We start from the raw sequence: 20,385 nt of genomic DNA, 5'->3' as shown, positions 1-20,385 counted from the left end.
ATGAGTCTGAGATCTTTTTTTTTTTTTTTTGACATATTTTTTACTTCAAGACCCATGTGTTCTGGTCCACTTTTTCTTATTCTGTCCAGGGCTAAAATCACCTCCAATAGCCTTATATAGTGTGCTTCTTGAATGGACAGCGATTTGTAGTGGTTTCTGAAAACCATTATGGGTGTTGAGTTCTCTTTTTGAGTGCATTCATTCGATCCTATAATGCACCTCAATAACAAGTTACAACCGTTTAAACCCTATTATGTCAGTTTTAAGGTTCCTAATATTGTGTTGGGAGCCTCCTACAATAGGTTTACATGCATGCAAGGTCAAAAAACTCACAATATGCCTTTGAGATCACTTCTTTTTCCAGTGTTTCTCAATTGATTTGTTTTTATCTGAGACACTGCATGAAAGGAAATATTATAGGGCCACTTTAAAATATTCTTCATACAAAGAAAAACAGGGTTAATGTTTATTAAAAGCTTATTTGGCAAAATAAAGATGGTTATTCTATGGCATTCACTGTGAAAACCCTGTTTTAAAAACGTTATTTTTAAGAGTAAAGCTATTTGCACAACAGTGCTTCAGCTTTTCTGTCACCATCTGTGGTTAAAAGAAAAACGTTTTTTATGGAGTTGAGGTATAAGGTTGCCTGTGATCTCCATTTAGGCTATGTGAAAAATATTTAATCTGATCAAAATATTAGCATATCCGCCACCATAATAGCTGGATCTTCTTTTCTATACTTATGGATGATGTAAACTGTCAAGTATGAATGTTGTAAACCTGATATTTCCCACCAAATCTGACTCGACCATTCAAAATATAAACTGTTATTGTAGGCCTAAAGCTCATTCACACCCATCATAACTATGTTTTATAAATCATTCTAATTCTATGAAATATGGCCTTCCTCACCATATAGTAGCAATAACAACATGACACAGAGAAAAAAATACTGTTGCTGTTTTCCAGCTGATGAATGATACAAACATTGACAGCCAATCAGAGGAGACTTGAAAGAGCTTGTGCGTTTAAAGTGACAGACAACATGACGGCAGCACACTGTAAACAGAAAATTATTGTGCGTTAATGTGCTCGCTAATAAAGTTGTCATTATAGTTATTGTCCATGGTGTGAGTCCATAAAAATTATATATAGAATTTTTTTCACATCCCATGCCTTCATCCATACAACAATAATGCTGCAGTAATAATAGTAACAATAATAAAAATAGAAAAATAAATAATAATAATAATAATGTGCTGCCATATGGCCATTTTCTGTGATTGATACCAGTCTATTCAGTGGCACAGAGCCATGGTGATCAAGCCGTATGCCACTGAGATTAGCTTAGAGTTAATAAGAGCTATCAGGAGGGGTAATTTACCTCTCTAATGGCTTGGGCCCTCTGAAAGGGCATGAATAGCTGCTATGCCTGTGTGCGGTTTTGGCAGTCTTCCTGCTGCCCGCTTGGCTCTCCTCAACTCTGGCCTTATCAAAGGGAAAAACTGTCACTCCAATAAACAAGAAATTTGCCCCCGCCGACCGAAACGCTTTACTGCATAAGTGAGTGAGTGGCTCTTTTTATTTTTTCCCTCTCCCTGTCACACAGAAATAGAATATAGGATCACAGTGATTTAGATTGGTTAATTTGCACACTGGAGCATGCAAACTGTGTGTATTTGTCTGTGTTAGGGAGTCATCTGTTATGTTAGTCATATTTTTTGTTTCATTTGTAGTGCTTTAATGCCCCAGCAGTTATATCAGTGCTTCACATTCGTGTTAACTGCTTGAAAAACTTACTTGATTACTTTATGTGATCAACAAGTTAATTGGGTCTGATAAAAAAAAAAAAAAAAAAAAAATTATATATATATATATATATATATGCAAGGACACAACCTCAGACAGGAATGCTTGGCCAACTATGAACTGAACACTTCACATTAAACATACATTTTCATATGTGGCAGTAACAAGTGTATTCAAATTGTTATCAAATAAATAAATATAGATTATTTGCAAAACTGCAAATATTTGCAAAATATTATATATAATATTTGACACACAATCCTTAAAGGGAGTTTCTTCCAAGCTCATGGTAAACTTGAGTAATAGTATTGCATTATTCATATCTCTGTAGAGTCTTGAATTTTTTCTGATTTATAAAAGAGACACAGCGTAACACTGTCGAGCTCTTGGAGGCGTGTCGTGGGCGGAGCTAAAAACTCAAAAGCATGCAAAGCTTTTGCATAGTAATTGTCTGCATGCTGTGAAATCTATTTAAATAAAACGGGAACAAAAACTTTACTGAATTAGATTTGATTTAATTTACTTATAAACATTTTTCACCTAATTCCCAAAAACAATCAAACACACTTACTGCCCACTGAGAGACCAAACTGTTCCCTTAAAGCGGTTTGTTTTTTAAAAGCTGAACAAGGTTATCTTTCAATCACAATCAAAAACACACTTCTTTGGGGGCATTTTTGACTTTGTGGTCTAAAAACAAAATGACAAATCCTTCTCCAGCAAGTCCTGTGCAGCTCTGTCGACGACTTAAGCAACCCAAATGAAGCATGTTGATGGGAGTGTTCGCTCGTTTTTTGAAACAATTTTTTTTAGATAAGTGTAAAAAAAGTCAGAATACATGAAATAGCATTATACCTCCCCTTTAAAAACCTGAAACAGTCTGAAAAGTTAATACTAAAACCTGAAACAGTCTGAAAATAAAAGTGGGTTTTTTTTTACTAAATTTTATGGTAATTAATTCAGAACTCGTACTGAGCAGTTCTCCTCCCTTTTGGCACCTTAGTGTTTCGTTGACAGGTTACAGCAATGCTGCGATGTTTGCGGCCGTCTTGACGGAGTGAGTTTGAGTCTGCAGTAATGAACATGTGTATGCTTTTGTGTCTCTCGATCACAGAATGTCAGGTATGGGTAGGTGTTGCTCGGCCATCATTCTCTAAACTTACACAGCTTCCCATTAATTTGGCCGCTTCCCCAGAGTGTGGCGAGATTCGGAAGTTATTAGTGCTGACGCCAACTCCCTTCTGACTCATCTGGCCTGCTGAGTTCACAACCAAGACTCACTTATCTACAGCGTCAAGGCTCGTACATGAGGGAAGAGAGAGAGAGAGAGAGAGAGAGAGAGAGAGAGAGAGAAGGGATGTCGGCATTACTCAGGGTGGAAGATGCAGACTAAATAAGGGAAGTTATGACACCTTTATCTCACTTGATTTCTACATGACCCTGCGAGCCGTGGTTTGCTCTTAATGAATTGTCTCTAATGGAGATTGTGTTGCAGTGAGACAGGGCTCAATTTCACCAGGCTGAGGTTGCAGTGTAATGAAGGGCTCCTGGGAATTCGCCGCAGCATGTTCTCAGGAGAAGCGTGCAGCATTCACACGCTAATAACATGCTCGAGCGAGCAGGTGCAGCTGCTTCTTGGTGAAATAATCTGCAATCAGTATGTTGTTCTGAAAGGCGTGATCTGACAGTAAAATGATCGTTGAAAACAGGCAAGGTTAAAGACTTTATTTGGGTGAGAATCGATATGATATGGAAGGAACAGCTTGTAATTAGAACCATTTTCATTTTGTTAGATTGTTCATTTTATGACTGACTGCTCTGATGCATATATTCACTGATGCATGTCTGTGTGTACAGTATGTGTGTACAGTATGTGTGTGTGTACATATATTTTAATTATATATCCTATATATATATATATATATATATATATATATATATATATATATATATATATGTGTATGTGTGTGTGTGTGTGTGTGTGTGTGTACAGTATATATTTTTTTCAGTGGCACCAAGGTGTCTTTATTTGTTTATTTATTTATTTTTTTTACAATTTTTATTAATCTTTTTGTCATTATTAGTTTGTTTACTGAGTCTTATGACTTCTTTTTTATTTACTTTTTTTTAAGCATTCTGAAATCATATGATCCTACTGAAGTTTAGCTGTTTTTTTTTTTTTTTTTTTACCAAAAATCTTCCCAATCATTTTACATTTCATTTACATGTTACATTTCAGCGAATTGTTTATGTATCTTTTAATTAACACACATCAAGGAAAGTAATTTTAAAAATGGTCTAGGCCTTGAAAATTCATGAAAGTGTTAGCTGGAACCTACAGATGCTTTTTATTTACTAGATTTTACAATTATGACTTGTTGGAGGCATTTGGACCATAAAGTATTGATATAAATCTATTTATAAATAACTTTTAATTAAATAGTTATTATGAGTGAATGGAAAGTGTAATGGAAATATCATGGAATTCTCCAAAATGTTTGGAAACCATGAAAGCTGCATGCATAATAATTATAATAAATGATAAAATATAGATTAAACTAGTTTTAGTTAGAGTACAGTAGGCTGTGTCAACTTCCCCAAAAAATATTGAATGTCCACTACTCACTGAAAACGAAATCATGCCGTGTAAAAGCCATGGACACTTGTATATTTTATGAAATGTCCTTTATTTCCAGACATTTATTGTATACAATAAATACATATGGATGTTTTTGGTTTTTTTTTTGATTGAAACATGAATTTGATGGAAACAAGAATACTGCCGTGGATGAGGAGGATAATGATCCACAAGCTTTTGTTTTGGTTTCACTGGTGAGTGGAGCACTGAAGAAACATGGAGACACTGTTGATTTATTGATTTTGTTAACCTGCAGTATTCCACAGCTCATTGAACCACTGGTCAGGACTTCGGGTTATTGCAGGGTTTTGTGTGCCTAGAAAAGCGTGAACGTTTCAATACCTGCGCTGTGTTTGTTACTAGGGGCAGAAAATATTAGTGTCTGGATTTCCATTTAATCGTTGTTTCCGGAACAATGCATTATATGAGAGGAGAGTTTTTGCACAGCATGAAGTGTGCAATAACATTGTGGTGTCAACGTGGATTCATTTTGGGACCTAACTCAATGCTGCTTTTATCAAATTTTAAAACTGCTACAACAGGCTGCAAAATTTCTGTTTTTATTTTGGGTTTGTGTTTTTGTTAGCTTTTTATTTCATTTTAGTTTTTTGTGTGTTTTTGTTTTTATTTTTGTCCTGAGTTTTGTTTTCATTTTTTGTTTGTCGTGTCTTTTGTTTGCTATATTTATTTATTTTTTTTTTTTTTGTGTTTGTTTTTGCCTTGTTTTTTGCTTGCAATTTTTTTTTGCTTTATTTATTATCTATTAGTTGCATTATTCTTTTTTTTTCATTTGTTTTGTTTTGAATCAAACTTATTGTCTAATGATTAGCTTGACTTGTAGTTTACTGTCATTTTGTGATTTAATTCAGTTTCATTCATATATTTTTCTTGCACAAATCATCTCCAGAATTAAGAGACAAGTCTGTAAATGTAGTTTGACAGCCCCAATCAGTCAGTCTGTCAATTCCAAATTTCAACTGTCAATCTCGAATGTCTTCACCTCGCAGGGGTTACAGACAGGGACGCGGGAGCTGGAGGAGATGGGAATGAAGTTCAGCCAGAGTCTTCTCACCCTCAGGAGTAATACCATCCATTATAACAGCCATCTGATTCACCACACATATGCCCTGTTAGACGTGGACGACAGGCTACTCAACCACAAATCCAATAAGTGAGTTTTAAATGAATGTTTTTTGACCACAGACACATCTAGGACTTGAAAACTCATCAAAAGAGACCACTATAAATATATATAGTTTAAAGCAAAGGTTTAAAGGCAATACTTTAAAACATTGCTCCTCTATACTGTGTTTGCTTCAGATTTTAAAATTTTAAAAACAAAGGATATTTGAATCATTTTTCTGCTCCTTTTTATTAAGTAAAACATTAAAAAATAGCATGCTACCATACACTTTTTACTATAATGTGCACATTCAGCTGGCCTTGTGGGATTTATATTTGATAACTATAATTGTCTGTAACTATATTATGATAACGTTTCTGCTTCAGTGGAGCAGAATGAAAATTAAAGCTAGATGTACATTTCCTGAAAGAATAAGCCCACAGCAGCCAAGGAATAGCAAGGTTTTGTTGAAATTATCATTTGGAAAGTTGATGGAGGTTGTGCAATTATGGTTCACTTTCTATAATTATTAGAGCCAGATTTTCGAATAAAAACCTATGAAGGTCTACAATAACTGGAGGAAGCAATGCTTTAGTATTGCCGTTCATCTCAATGGAACAGTTATTTTATATATTGCTTTTACTGTATACATTATGTCATTGTTTAGATTTTTTTTTTTTTTTACATTTTATGTTGACTAAGTTGCTTTTTTATTTTTATTATTGTATATTTTTTTTTTAACAATGTCTACTTTTAAATGAATGTCAGTAGAGCGTCAGTGTAAATCAATGGGAGACTAAAGAGTTTAAGATTATTAAAAGTTTGTAAAAACTAAAAATACATAAATGCAAGGCTGTAGATGGACTAAATGAGGTTGTCTGGAGCTGAATTAATTGCAGAAATTTGTAGGAAGGTGTACTAGGTTAGCGACTTCAGGAGAGTAAATGTTAATACAAATTTGATGATTTGGTTTTGGGTAAATAAAACGGCACATTAGACGTTAATGCAGATGTCGCATATTGTAGAGTTTCTGTAGCCAAGGGAGGCAGCCATTTTATTTTGGCTTTTTAAATATGATCTGGAGCTGAGGGACATGGACAGAGATTCATTCAGAGTGCATCAGCTGCCTTTCAAGTTTTCAATTTACCACTAAAGGGGTTTCCTGGGAGCACTGCCACTTTCTCTGTTTTCCTTTCGTCTCTCCAACTCCTTTCTTCTCCACACACACTCTTTCTCTCCCCCTCCCTTTTCTCCATTCCCAAGCATCCTCAAGTTAAAATTCACTTAGAGTCTTGATCTCTGTCATGGAATGAAATGGACCAAAGCTGAGCTATTGATTTCTGCGAAGTTCAATTAAATCCCCTTTGTGTGCGTTTTGAATTGTTACATCTTGTCCACACAGAGCGCTCAGTGTTCTGAGGAGATTATCCCACCCCTCTCTCTTCTCCAGGATTTCACAACGTTTCTATTGTTACCCCTTCTTCTTTAAATCACTGAGGAGAAAACGGTAAACTTGACTGGCCTTACCCAAGAGTATTGCGTAACTGAATTATGCGCAACTGCAGAATGCTGTTTACGAGCCTTGTCTGATTTATGTAGAATGTAGACTTTCATTGAGTAATAAACATGTAAGACGAACCAAGAACAACATATTTGAATTGAAATAACTTCAACATTTGACGAATCGTGTCAAATTTGGGTTCCATGATTTATCTATACGATATTGCTGTTTGTTTTTGTTTTTTAGTAGATACTATAGATAGATACATATCAATGGGAAATCCATTTGTAAGTGTATGTGTGTGAAGGAGAGAGAGAAAGTGTCTCTATTAAAGACGTCTTTTCTGCTTTAAGATCTGTAGCGATTTGATCAGTTTCTTTTGACAGCCAACACAGCAGATGTCAACAGATGGATATCACTTTCCACTCAAAATAAGTGTCCAGCGGCGTATTATGCACCGCCTCACTCTCCTCTGCTCTATTCTCCATGCTGCTTTCATTGTGCTTTATGTGAGTCAGTCCAGGACAGCCGGCTGTACTGACGCCACGCATCCAAAATCATCTCAAGTCATGCGGACGGTTAATTCACCTCAACCCCCAGACACAAAAGAGAAGCGAGCACTTCAGGAGCTGACAGGAAGCCCTTTTTTGTTTGTGGCTTCTTTGTGAGGGAAGCAAATTCACATTCATATGGATGCTATTTTCCTGCCCTACACTTTTGGTTATGCACTTCCGAATGAAAAGTAGCTGACAGAACGCTCAATACCAGCTAGATGTCAAATAAAGCTCAACGGCTCACAGGAAAACTCCGGCTTGCTTCATATTGAGGTCTGTCCCATCTTTTGTGTCAAAAGTTCATCTTTTTTGCCCTAAAAGACCACAGAATTGATTTTGTAATAATAAAGCATGACTTTTTTCAATAGTTTCCATGATGGGCTTCTCTCAAAGGCCATATGTAGGAATGAAAAGTTACAAAAAAAAATCATCTGACCCCAATTTTAGTCTCTTTAGAAACGCTTTCTAGTGACGTCACTTAACAGCAAGTGTTTTCTTATCTATTGAAACTAACGATGGCCAAATGCAGCTTTAGATGCCGGACCCTTCAGAAGATAACAAGCTCTCTTAAAACTCCACACCTTTCATGACATCTTACATTACAGCTTGACACATTTGTTGGATTCTTTCATTACGCAGTTTGGAAATGAGTCCCTGCGGTAATTCTATAATTCCTCCGGAGCTCGATTTCTTTTCATCCCTCACATCAGAACGGTTCGCCAAAGTCTTGAAGCTGAAAGCTTAGTAAACCAAGGAACATATTGGATTGTGAGACACAAAGGAGATCTTTAGAAGTGTAAACAAACATACAAACTGGCAAGAGCGTCAACACATAATGCTAAATAAGAAGAACTGCAGTTGATTATTATAATTCTAAAAATTTCCTCAACAATTCCAACCAAATTTACATGCCAGTTGGTCCGTTTCATCCGTTTGCAATTGTTCTCAGATTCATCCAGCACCTCCAGCTATTCCAACAAAGAGAATTGAGCCGACTTGTGAAACTTATTCCATCAAAAGTTACCACAAACTACATTAACTTGTTAATCCACTCTGAAATGACGGTCGCCCTTCAGGAAACTGAGGAAGGTTGAACCTGCCAGATTGCTTCATTTCAATTTATTTAGACCATTTAAGAAGTCTTTAGAGAGAAAAGACTCTTGCATTCATTACACTGGTTTCCAAGGCAGTCTTCATCCTTTTATTTGTCTGAGGGAGAGCATGTTTTTTTTAATTTATATATTAGATATTATTAACTTATTACAACCAGTTTTAACATTTATTGTGTGCAGATTGCTCCTTGTACTCTCAAATTTTCAATGAGCCTAAGCAGTGTCATTGAGCTGTTTGTTGATAATAGCCTACAGTATGTTCAGGAAAATATTTGTTGTTGTTGTTGTTGTTGTTGTTGTTAAACTGCCCAAAATCTTTGTAAACAAGGACCTTACAAATTTAGAATCATCACCGTTATTCATTCATTCATTTCTACATTCATTCATTCATTCATTAATTCTCAATAATAATTCTTACAACTTTTAATAATTGTTTGGTCAAGTATAATTCCTATGAAGTAATTATTTGGTCAATGATAATTCTTGTTCTATATAGTTAATATGTGCAATTATATTGATGATCAATTTGTATAACAGACACACACACACACACACACATAAATATGCATTACATTATTCCAGAGACCAATATTATAATTTTTTTTACATATAGTTTAGTAAGAGTTTGTTAACTGCGTACTTTTCATTATATAATAATTTATTATATACATGCTAGATTAATGTTAAATTTATTGTACTACACTTTTTGTCATTTTATTTATCAAGAAAGCAAAGCCTTCATCTATTTGTGACTGCAGACTCACAAAAGTCAAGTCACTTTATTTATATAGTGCTTTATACAATACGGACTGTGTCAAAGCAGTTTTTACAGGGTTAAATGGGAAATTGTGTCGATAATGTCAGATCATTGTTGATTTAGTGATGCCATCATCTAGCTCAGTTCAGTTCTCTATAAATAGTCTCTGTTTAATCAAGCTGACAATATTGCCAAAAATTAAATGCCCTCAACTAAGCCAAAGGCAAGAGTGGCAAGGAATCAAAGCTCCATCTGTAAAAGCCTTGGGAGAAACCAGGCTCAGTAGGGGGGCCAGTTCTTCTATAGCCTCCTTGTGGTCTTGTGCTGACGACTGTCTAGTTGACAAGGTCTCATATAGTTGACATGATCTCCACTGACATTAAGGACTATAGAGGTCCAACATCTGGGCTGGATATGGACTGGATCTGGGTGACCATGTGGTCTAGTTCTGGTTGACCTAATCAATGCAGCCTTACAATCCTTTAACAGATCTGAATTATAGAAATGTGATAGTGTGTTGTGTATGCCAGATTAAAGAGATGGGTCTTTAATCTAGATTTAAACTGACGAATTCTGTCTGCCTCCTGAACAAATAGGTATATTTTTCCAGAGTTTGGGAGCTAAATAAGAAAAGGATCTGGCACCCGCAGTTGATTTTGATATTCTAGGATTAATGGCCAGAGTTTTGAGGACTATAATGTGATAAGAACTCGTTCAAGTACTTGGGAGCTAAACCATTCAGGGGTTCAGTAATTAGCAAGATTTTAAAATGTAAATGATGTTCAAAAGGGAGCCGGCACACAACCGGGATAATATGATCACGGTTCCTAGTTCTGGTAAGAACTTTAGCTGCAGCATTTTGAACCAGCTGGAGTTTGTTTATTAAATAATGAACACCTTATTTTGAATTTAGAAGTAGGAAATTACTAATCATCCAATTTTCTACATTAATTCTGTTAGTTTTGGGAATTGGTATGTTTCATATGGCCACAAAGAATTATAGAGCTGAGTCTCACCAGCATAACAATGAAAGCTAACACCATGTTTCCTTATAGAATCTCCCAAGGGTAGCATGTAAAGCGTGAAAAGCAATGGTCCTAGTACTGAGCCTTGTGGTACTTGTAATCTGTGATAACTCTTTATTCGAAAACATGAAAGTGGTTCTTTATAGCTCTAAAGGCAGCAACATTTCTTACTTAATTTAATCTAATTCTACATTTATGTGATAAATCTGGCATCATCAGAATTAATTTCTAAATATTCCACCAAAATCACTTAACGATCGACCATGGGGAAGCTGCACTAATTGTTCTGTACCTCTGAAGGTTTTCCAGAACTCCATATTGTTCAGTTGTTCAGTTGCACGTTTAATTATTAATGAACAATTGGACAGACTCTCCTAAAGAATCATTATAAGCATACTTAAAATTCAGAGCTGCTGTTCCCTGTGTAACTTTCCCGGCATGGACAGGGCTGATAGCAGGTTGTGCTGTAAAATGAAACTACCTCTACACATCTTTTACTAGCATGCATTCAGATACAGAGGCAGAGGAAAGTGAGGAAGATAAGAGCTTGAAAAGTGGGCTGCAAACAGCTTTTGAGTGGCGTTGATTTTAATGCCTTCTAGGAGATATTTGCTGGCAGATCACTTATGAGGTGTCTGTAATAGTTTGTGAGAGCACACTCTGTAAACAAGAGCTGTGTATCCTTGTGCAGCGATGGACGTCTCCCAGGAGAGAGCTGATTGAATCGCTGTCCCCTGCTGTCACGCAGACATGCACACTCCCTCGACCAACATGCGGCACGCAGCTTGCCCTTCTAATCTGCAAATTAAATTATTTCTGGAACTTTGGACTAGAATTTTTTTGAGGAGCTAGACATTTTGTTAAGGCTAAAAGGTTCATGGTGCATTTTATTTAAATGAATGCATGCCAAAACCTGTTGTTTGCAAATGGCAAATTTTTTTTATATAATAATAATATTTATTATAATAATAATAATAATAATAATAATAATAATAATAATAATAATAATACCTTTCAAATATTATATTTTAAACATTAAATGATTAAATATTAAAATAATGTATTTATTTAAACTTTGTATGTGTGTATATTGTAGCAAATTTATTGAAATATCATGTTATTTATTAGTAAATTTAAAAAAAAGTTTAATAAATACGTTATTTATTAGTAAAAAATAGCAGCGATGTCATCAACATGAATCATCTTACTGCCTCTTCATACTCTTTCTAAACTGCATTATAATAGATGAGATTAGTTTAATTTAGTGACTGACAGGGGTGTCTATTTTTGTCACAATGACAAGACAAACTTGCACATAATGCGCATAATAATGCACATCATTATTATGATAAAGTTCAGCAAGTATCAAATATTGACATGATCGCATCACGCAGTTGCTGCAGATTTGCCAGCTGCACATCCATGTTGCGAATGTCCCGTTCCATCACATCCCAAAGCTGCTCTATTGGATCTGGTGTCTGGATCTGTACTTACTGAAACCGAAATTGGTCAAATCAGCTTTATGGCACAAAGCGACATGCATGAAAATAGTGATTTGAATGCATCTTCGGCTTGTGTCAGAAAAGCAGCTTCATGTTTGAATGAGCTGGCTGGTTGTTTCATTGCTTATGCTTTTTGATTTGAATACGGCAGAAATGTGAAAAATATATTTTCCAGTTGCAAATGATTTTTTTTTTTTTTGTCTCTTTCCCTCACTGATAAATTAGGCTCTTAAAATTCAAGCTGCTAAGACACTTTATCAAAACTGCATGGGGAAAATTCTAGTGACCCGTGGATTGTTTTTAGTCAGGAGGTGATGAAGGGAGGAGTGGCCCTCGTCTCTCACATTTCCATTGTGTTTTGATTGTTGATTCTAATTGCACTGGAATCTGTCGATTTAATAATTTGATTGAGACTGCATACAATTACAAAACTGACAAGGTTTTACTGCTCTTGTACAAACACAATAGACAAACCATGGGAGACTATATGAGCAAATAACTTGTGTAAATAAAATATTTGGTGGTTGAATTACAGAACCAAAAAAAAAAAATTAGGATTGACAATGTTCTTTAGAATTTTGTACATCAATAAATCCTGGGAAAAAACTTGTATTTCATGGTTTCCACAAACATACACATAAACAGTGCTGTTTTCAACATTAATACTACTACTACTACTATTACTACTACTAATCAGAATATTATAATGATTTCTGAAGGATCGTTTGACACTGCAGAATTAATAGCTTTTGTAAATTAGCATTGCTATCACAAGAATAAATTACAGTTTAAAATATGTTAAAATACAAAATAGCTATTTCAACCTGTAATCATATTTCATAATTTTACCATTTTTACTGTACATATTTCCAAAGAAATACAGCCTTGGTGAACATAAGAAACTTATGTTTATGTAAATTAATAATGTAAATAATATGTAAATTATACCAGCTTGAAAAATATTTGTCCATATTTTTTCTTCTGTGTATTTAATTTTTTATATCCGTTGAGTTTTCGTAGGAGGAAACCAAAATATGCTTTCCTAATGATATCTAAGTCACAGTTTGTCTGTTGATCATTCTTGACAAGATCTGCCATTGGCTTTGAATTGTTACTGCAAAACCTGCTGAAAACAGCATAAATGCTAAGGAATATGTATAACCCAGTGAATCTAGACAGGTTAATGATAATAAGCATTGTGCTGCTTTTTGCACCCCCCCAAAAAAATCAAATGCTTGTTTTGAAATCATCCTCTCAGCAGCCATATACCGCCTGTCGGAATAATAATGCAATCAATTGTCTGCATTTACAGTGTGTATGTAGATTGCAGGGTCGGTTTGTTTTGTGTACCACAGAAAAAAAAAAAAAAAGTCTTTGCCTCATTTCTGTTCTTATATTCATCGAGATGTGGCACAGGCCTTGTAAATATTTGCATAATACTTGAATGAATGATATATTTATTAGCAGCTACCCAAAGTGGAATTCAAACTCTTTCTGCTGGCGCTGGCGAGATGACAAATGGAGAATGTGCTAGTGTTTCATAAGCACGTGTACCAATTTAGCAGAGCCCCACAGAGATTTCTGTAGATCATTAAACCAAAATAGTGGATTTGTCGAGCTGCTTCCCACATCTAAGAAACTACTCCCAGCATTTGGAGTTGATAATAGCACAATTCAGATATTTAAGTCTCTGAACCATCAAAACTACAGCAAAACAGAAGACGGGTGTTATTTCTGCTGGGTAAACACACACTGGAGGAGGGAAGTAAATTAGGGCAGAACTTTTTGTTATTATATATCTTACATCAAACAAATGCTTGACAAGTCAAACAGTGGAAAGGTTCTATATATTGTAAGCTTTTTTATTACCCAAGAAAAGAATTATAAAAATTCTTGTTTTTGATAATGTTGTATTTTAAGAGACTTACAGATCTGTATTTTGCAATAGAAGATTAAACTGATGCAGACATATTTGGCTCATCAACATTACTGTCAGTCATGTTGAATTTATGGCGTGATATACTGTATATAAAATATAATTATATATAAAGCGACAGTCATGAAGAAAATAGTGGGTTTGACATCACACCCTAAATGGTTCAAAATAGCAGTTAAAGAGCTTCACACTGTAATGATCACCATATATCATACAACATTTTGTGAACCCCCCTCCCCCCTTCATTTATAATGTTAAAGTATCTTGCTACTTTAAATTTTTACTTTAATTTCCATTTTAATCTACTAGTTGTGAAATTAAGAATTTTACATTTTAAATTAAATTAAATTAATTAAATTAAATTAAATTGAATTAAATAAAAAAATAAAATAAAATAAAATAAAATTAAATTAAATTAAATTAAATTAAATAAATTAAATTAAATTAAATTAAATTAATCGGTTCATTTAGCAGACGCTTTTATCCAAAGCAACTTATAGTGCATTCAACATTTTTTTTACTTAACATATTATATTATATTATATTATATTATATTATATTATATTATATTATATTATATTATATTATATTATATTATATTAATTGTGTTTAAGACTTTTACACACACACACACACACACACACATATATATATATATATATATATATATATATATATATATATATATATATATATATATATATATATATATATATATATATATATATATATATATATATATATATATATATAATATTTGTAATATGTATTTATATATTTATATTTAAGGCTATCTTTGTGTATGAAATAAGTTCTGATGCATCAGAATGATGCTGACTATTGAATAAGTTTTGATATATAAATATGGGGGACATACGGTAAGAATCAATATTTTTTCGGATCATAACAATGGTGATTTCTGAATATCATTTTTTATTTCAGCTTTGTTTTCATAATTGGTGTGGGTGTCTTTTTTGGAGCTTTGTAATGTTTGTTAATTATGATCACAGTATATCCAATATGTTATTTCTACAGAGCAAGAAAACCCTTGTTTGGTCTCCTTTTCTGCTTCTGGCGATAGAGAAATCAACGCATGTCTGGCTGTTTAGCATGCTCTAGTTAGCCCCTGCTGGTAGACACCGGAAGCTTTTATAGGAGCAAGTGCTATAGCTAATAAGATTCCCTTTCACGACTATGTGGAGTGGTCAACCGCAAACCCTGCGACTGTCTGTTTATATATCCCCCAGAGTGCCTGTGTTCAGTCTCCAGCCACAGCAACATAATCCTCCTGATAGTCATCGATTGTCTTCCATCCATACACTGAATTACAAGTGATCTTGGCGTAATTGAAATGGCAGGTGACTGTGTTCTGGAAACCTGCAGCAAATTAGCCACACTCAGCTTCTCCTGAGACACCACTGAATTTAGGGAACTGAATTATAGATTTCATTCTTTCTTTCTTTCTGTTTTTGTTCTTGGAGAGCGGGATAGTTGTCACATATTGAAATTCAAATTAAAAAAATAATAATGAATAAATAAAAACTAATACAAAATAATGATAAATACTACTAAAATATACATCATTCTAAAATAACACCAGTGGACACTGGTCCATTTTTAATGGACATTAAAGGGATAGTTTACCCTGAAATTAAAATTGTGACTATTTACTCAACCTCAAGTTGTCAATCAGTTGACGGTAAGCCATTACATTCCATAGCATGGTAAAAAAAAAATAATACTATGGAAGTTGATGTCTTCCTACAGAAATTGAATGCACCTTCCCTAATAAACATTGAGTGTGACAACTAGCTCCAGTCTCTCCTATATGTATCTCACATTCTGTTTCGTCTCATGATCTTTCAAGATGTGTGATGTTGTGTTTTATGACTCAACCTGCTGACTGGCACAAAGATGCATGGACTCCCTTTGGCCAGGTGGCACAGAAATGAACGGCTCACGCTCTCAGAGGCCACTTAAAGTAATTGAAAGCAACTCTGCACAAGTACACAAAGTCTTTGCTTTCAGAGAATGAAGCTCATCAAGTCAGAAACCTGCATCATTGTTGAGCAGCTACAAACAGTACTGTCGGTCATGGTGGTGTTGCGTAAACAGATGAAGGTGCCCTGTTTCCTTAAAACTGATCGTTAGAAGTTTATTCTGTTCTGACATTAAAACGTTATTGATGCATGCATGCAATAACTCTTTGGAAGTTGATATTGATGTTGTCCTTCCTGCAGTATCATGATGCATCTCACATGATCTTAGTGGAAAACGGTTTCCAAATATTTTGAACATCAAATAATTGCTAGTAATAAGTAGACTATAAAACTTGTTTAGATTGAAATTGACTATAATTTTCTAATGAATATTATTTTATTAACTTTTTTGCCTTTTTATAATTTTATCCGAACATATTTCAAATTTGGCTCTGATGTGTTTTGTGTTTTTCTGCCAAGTATATAATGAATGTCAGGCTCAGTACACACATCTGTGGTTCACTGGTGCAGAATGAATTTAAAATGAAACAAATGATTATTCACAAAAACATTATAAAGTTAAAAGAGAGGTCAATGGTTTTTATGGTGTCTTTCATTCACAAGTAAAGTATCATCAAATGTTGCCATAAGAGATGTATTTTTCCTTTTCACCTGTTCCTTGTACATATATATATATATATATATATATATATATATATATATGTATATATATATATATATATATATATATATATATATATATATATATATATATATATATATATACACTCAACTAAAGGATTATTAGGAACACCTGTTCTGTTTCTCATCCTTTTAAAAGACCAGTTCAAGTCCTCAAAAATCTGCATTTACCTACGTCACGTGGTCTATATATGCAAATCACCTCCCCTTACAATCAACAGGTGCTCTGACCACAAAACAGACGCTAAAATCCCTGCTTGTTATGTGTCCCGCACTGAATTTGGACACCCAGTAACAGCCAGAAGAATAGACGAGTAACTCACACCTGTTGCCGCATTGACAACCGCATAACAAATTGGTTCATTTTGCGAGTCAAGAGGACGTGATTTGTTTGTGAAAGGGACGTGTCTCCTGCGTCTCATGAGACTGCTCCCACATGCTCTGTCTCTCAACCAGAGTGTCATCTCATCTTTCCCATATAATGAAGTGGGAAAAAATACAATGTTGCCTCTTCACATTGTGGCACAGCAGATGTTATGTTTTTCCTTTAATTTTCACCCGAGGGCAGAGAAAATGATAAACAGACTCATATGTGCACACACACACACACACCAGTGGTGAGGAGGGGCGAATCGGATTGCTCGTCACATCCACGTTCTCCATGGATCCCTGTGGGTTTTGATCTGATTAGTGTGACTGGCTTTATGTTTACTGTCAATCAAAACGCTCACCAGACTCAAGGTCACAGTATCCTTCGGCGGATCCAGCAGTGAGAAGACAGAGCAGATGCATTTCCTTTAAAATTAATTCACTCCTCTGTGATGAAGTGAAGACAGAGCACTTCATTGAACTATTATTTATTTATTTTTTCCAAATGCATTGCTGCAGTATTTTAGTAATTTTATTTATTAGTATTGTTTAAGATTGTGAATTATATTATTATTATTATTATTATTATTATTATTATTATTATTATTGATTATTTATATTAGTAATTTCATGTGGTTTCTTATTTAACATTTATATTTTTAGTTGGCACTTTATAGATTTTTAGTAATTTATGTACTTTTGTGTTTTAATTGATTTAGTAAAATAGTGGTTTTAGTTATATTTCTTTTTTATGTCTAATTTATTTTTTTCTAATTGAATTAGTTTTTTTTTATCTAATATTGTAATCCTATAATATGTATGTACCAGTAATGATAGCTTAAAATGAAGAAAATGTTTTAATTGTTTGTTTTAATTGGCTTAATGATAACAACATTGTGATTGCTTCCTCAGTTGTTTCGAGGACGATGAACCACCCTGCACGGAGGAGATTGAATATTCATCCTGCAGTGACCCATTTGGTGCCAACGAACTAGACATGGAGGTGAACGGTAACACATCCAGTGAGGAAGAGGATGAAGAAGATGCAGAAATCTGTAGGAACGGGAGGCGGTGTAATGACAGGAAGTCTCATCTCGTTCCTCACTGCTTGAAACAGGACGCCCTGGAGACTCTGACAATCGAGGCTGGACAGTGTAATGGCATTGACATCAGTAATGGCTACTTACATTAGGCCTCTTTTGTTTGTCTGTTCTGTTAAACCAAAACATTTAGTATTTAGTCCAAGAAACTAAATAAGACATGCACACCTGCAGAACATTTACTAGTCCCTTTACCTGTGCTCCCTGATATAAACTATTTGAATACGCATTGCATAATCCTAATGGCGTGATGAGCTCATGCTTTGGTTAATGCATTGGGTTGGTTTACGAATCGCTCTTATTCTAAACTAGAGGCTGGTAGCTTGCTGACAAAAGTACTCTGCTGTACAAGTGGTCTTCTGCTGAAACTCGAAAGTAAACACTTGATATTGCAAGATAGCACTGCATATAAAGTTTACCTTTAATAATATGTATTTATTATCTTAGATTGTGAAAACCAGTAATCATGTATGTTTTTAAGGTTATTAGTTCCAAAGTGATACATGTATGTTAGTGTATAAAAAGTAACTGTATGACTTAGTTTCGTGAGTGTATATGTGTGTGTGTGTGTGTGTGTGTGTGTGTGTGTGTGTGTGTGTCTCTATATATATATGAAACAGTATAAAGAGACACCAAATTAAATTCAAAGTAAAATACTGTCAGATCAATGTTGTTTCCCTCCTCCTCCCATCTTATCCAATTTAAGCAGACATAGAGGTTTCGGTGGAGAAATTTGTTTTACAAAAGCCAGCCTTGGAGCCAGATTTCATCCAAATTCTATCCAGAATGTTTTGTATAATGAGTTCCGTCATCTCCGCTCAATTGGATTCACACAACCATTGGTTTGGACCGTAGCTAAAAAAGACTAACTCATGTCAGTCCATGTTCAAATTAAGGATCCAATAGAAGCCTGCAATTGCAATTAGATACTGACACTTTTTGCTCACAGGGAATTGTGCCATTCCGGAGTAAATTTGCAGTTTCATCTTCGGTCTGTCAGACAGAAGTTTGATAATCAACAATATTATTGTATTTCCATAAATGTTTGTTTGTTTTATGAATATAGCCATGCTATGAATTAGGGGTGCTCCGATCACTCAGTTGTTAACTGAGAAGATGCGCCAAAAATCTTCTCTATTAACAACGGCTCTGTGTAGTAACAGCTGCTCTATGTGAAATCACGCACCTGATGGAATTAACCGCTGATTAGAGAACCGGCTTTTACTGACGAGATGGCATAACGATCGGCCGATCGTGATCGGAGCACCCCTACTATGAATATAATCCTGGCTAAAGGGTGTTAAGTGCAGCATGTAGCATCAGCCTGCAGTCCTTTCAGCCAAGACTGTATTACTAGTATATCACAACCCTGAGTATCCTATACTGTAGCTGCAAGCAGAATTTTTAAAACTGTGTGCGTGGGTGTATACATTGTATTACATTTATATACTCATTATTGTATTTAGCTAACATATTAAGAAATTATTACAATAAGAAACATTCTTTCAGATGAATTGTTTTGTATGTTGTGTATATTTATTTATGATAAATATTGCACGAGTAGCAGTGCGATATGCCTGTATATCAGCTCAGCTGTAGGTAATCACAGAGTGCTGATATATGGACATATCTCACTGCTACAAGTGCAATATTGCGCTTATACAACAGTTTGAGGACACAAGTGTGTAAAATATATAATAAATAACAACAGTGTCCCTCCTTAGAAAACCCTACTTTGTGCAAAAATACTTCCTTCCGCCATGGTTTTACAGTTTCACAGCTGAGCCGAGCCTCTGTTAAACTTAGAATCATTTAACAACTAGTAACAAAGGAACGAGTTGCTTCATTGAAAGTAGTTACGAGTTGCTTCTTGAAAAGCATATTGTATTACTGTAGTAAAAGCTCATGTAGAATTTTTTGAGAGAGAGAGCTGGACTGATGCATAATTCATTCTTCAACTCAATCTCATATTCACAGTAAAATGTGAGTTTGAATGTCTGCTGAGGAAAGCAATATCTTTGTTGTACTGTCCTTTCATCTGTTAAGGGTGATTTCTAATGACAGCGCTACTCAGTGCATCTTACAATTTGTTGTTGAAAGTAAATATAACTTACTTGTTTACAGCCCTGTTTCAGTCTCTTTCAATATAAAAGTCGTTATGCTGAGTGCAAATATACAATATCTTTATTAACAAACCACATATTTGAAGTCTAAAAAAGTACATTCTCGCCTAAAAAAACTCACAAAAAACTTCATTCTGTGACACAAAGACAGTATT

The 20,385-nt window shown here is 34.6% G+C and overlaps 1 protein-coding gene across 1 annotated transcript; it reads left to right on the top strand.

The window, feature by feature from the left end:
- The first annotated feature begins 1,314 nt into the window (after nt 1-1,314).
- LOC113095407 (uncharacterized) lies at nt 1,315-18,681 on the top strand. The gene is made up of 5 exons (XM_026260924.1): nt 1,315-1,375; nt 1,452-1,563; nt 3,305-3,431; nt 5,455-5,618; nt 17,920-18,681. Exons 1-5 carry the CDS (start codon nt 1,315-1,317, stop codon nt 18,197-18,199), a joined length of 744 nt encoding a protein of 247 aa, XP_026116709.1. The 3' UTR covers nt 18,200-18,681.
- The last annotated feature ends 1,704 nt before the right edge of the window (nt 18,682-20,385 follow it).

Source organism: Carassius auratus, unplaced genomic scaffold (assembly GCF_003368295.1).
Source record: "Carassius auratus strain Wakin unplaced genomic scaffold, ASM336829v1 scaf_tig00215716, whole genome shotgun sequence".
NCBI lineage: Eukaryota > Metazoa > Chordata > Actinopteri > Cypriniformes > Cyprinidae > Carassius > Carassius auratus.
Note: the sequence above shows the minus strand (reverse complement) of the source record. Positions and strands in the feature narration are given on the sequence as shown.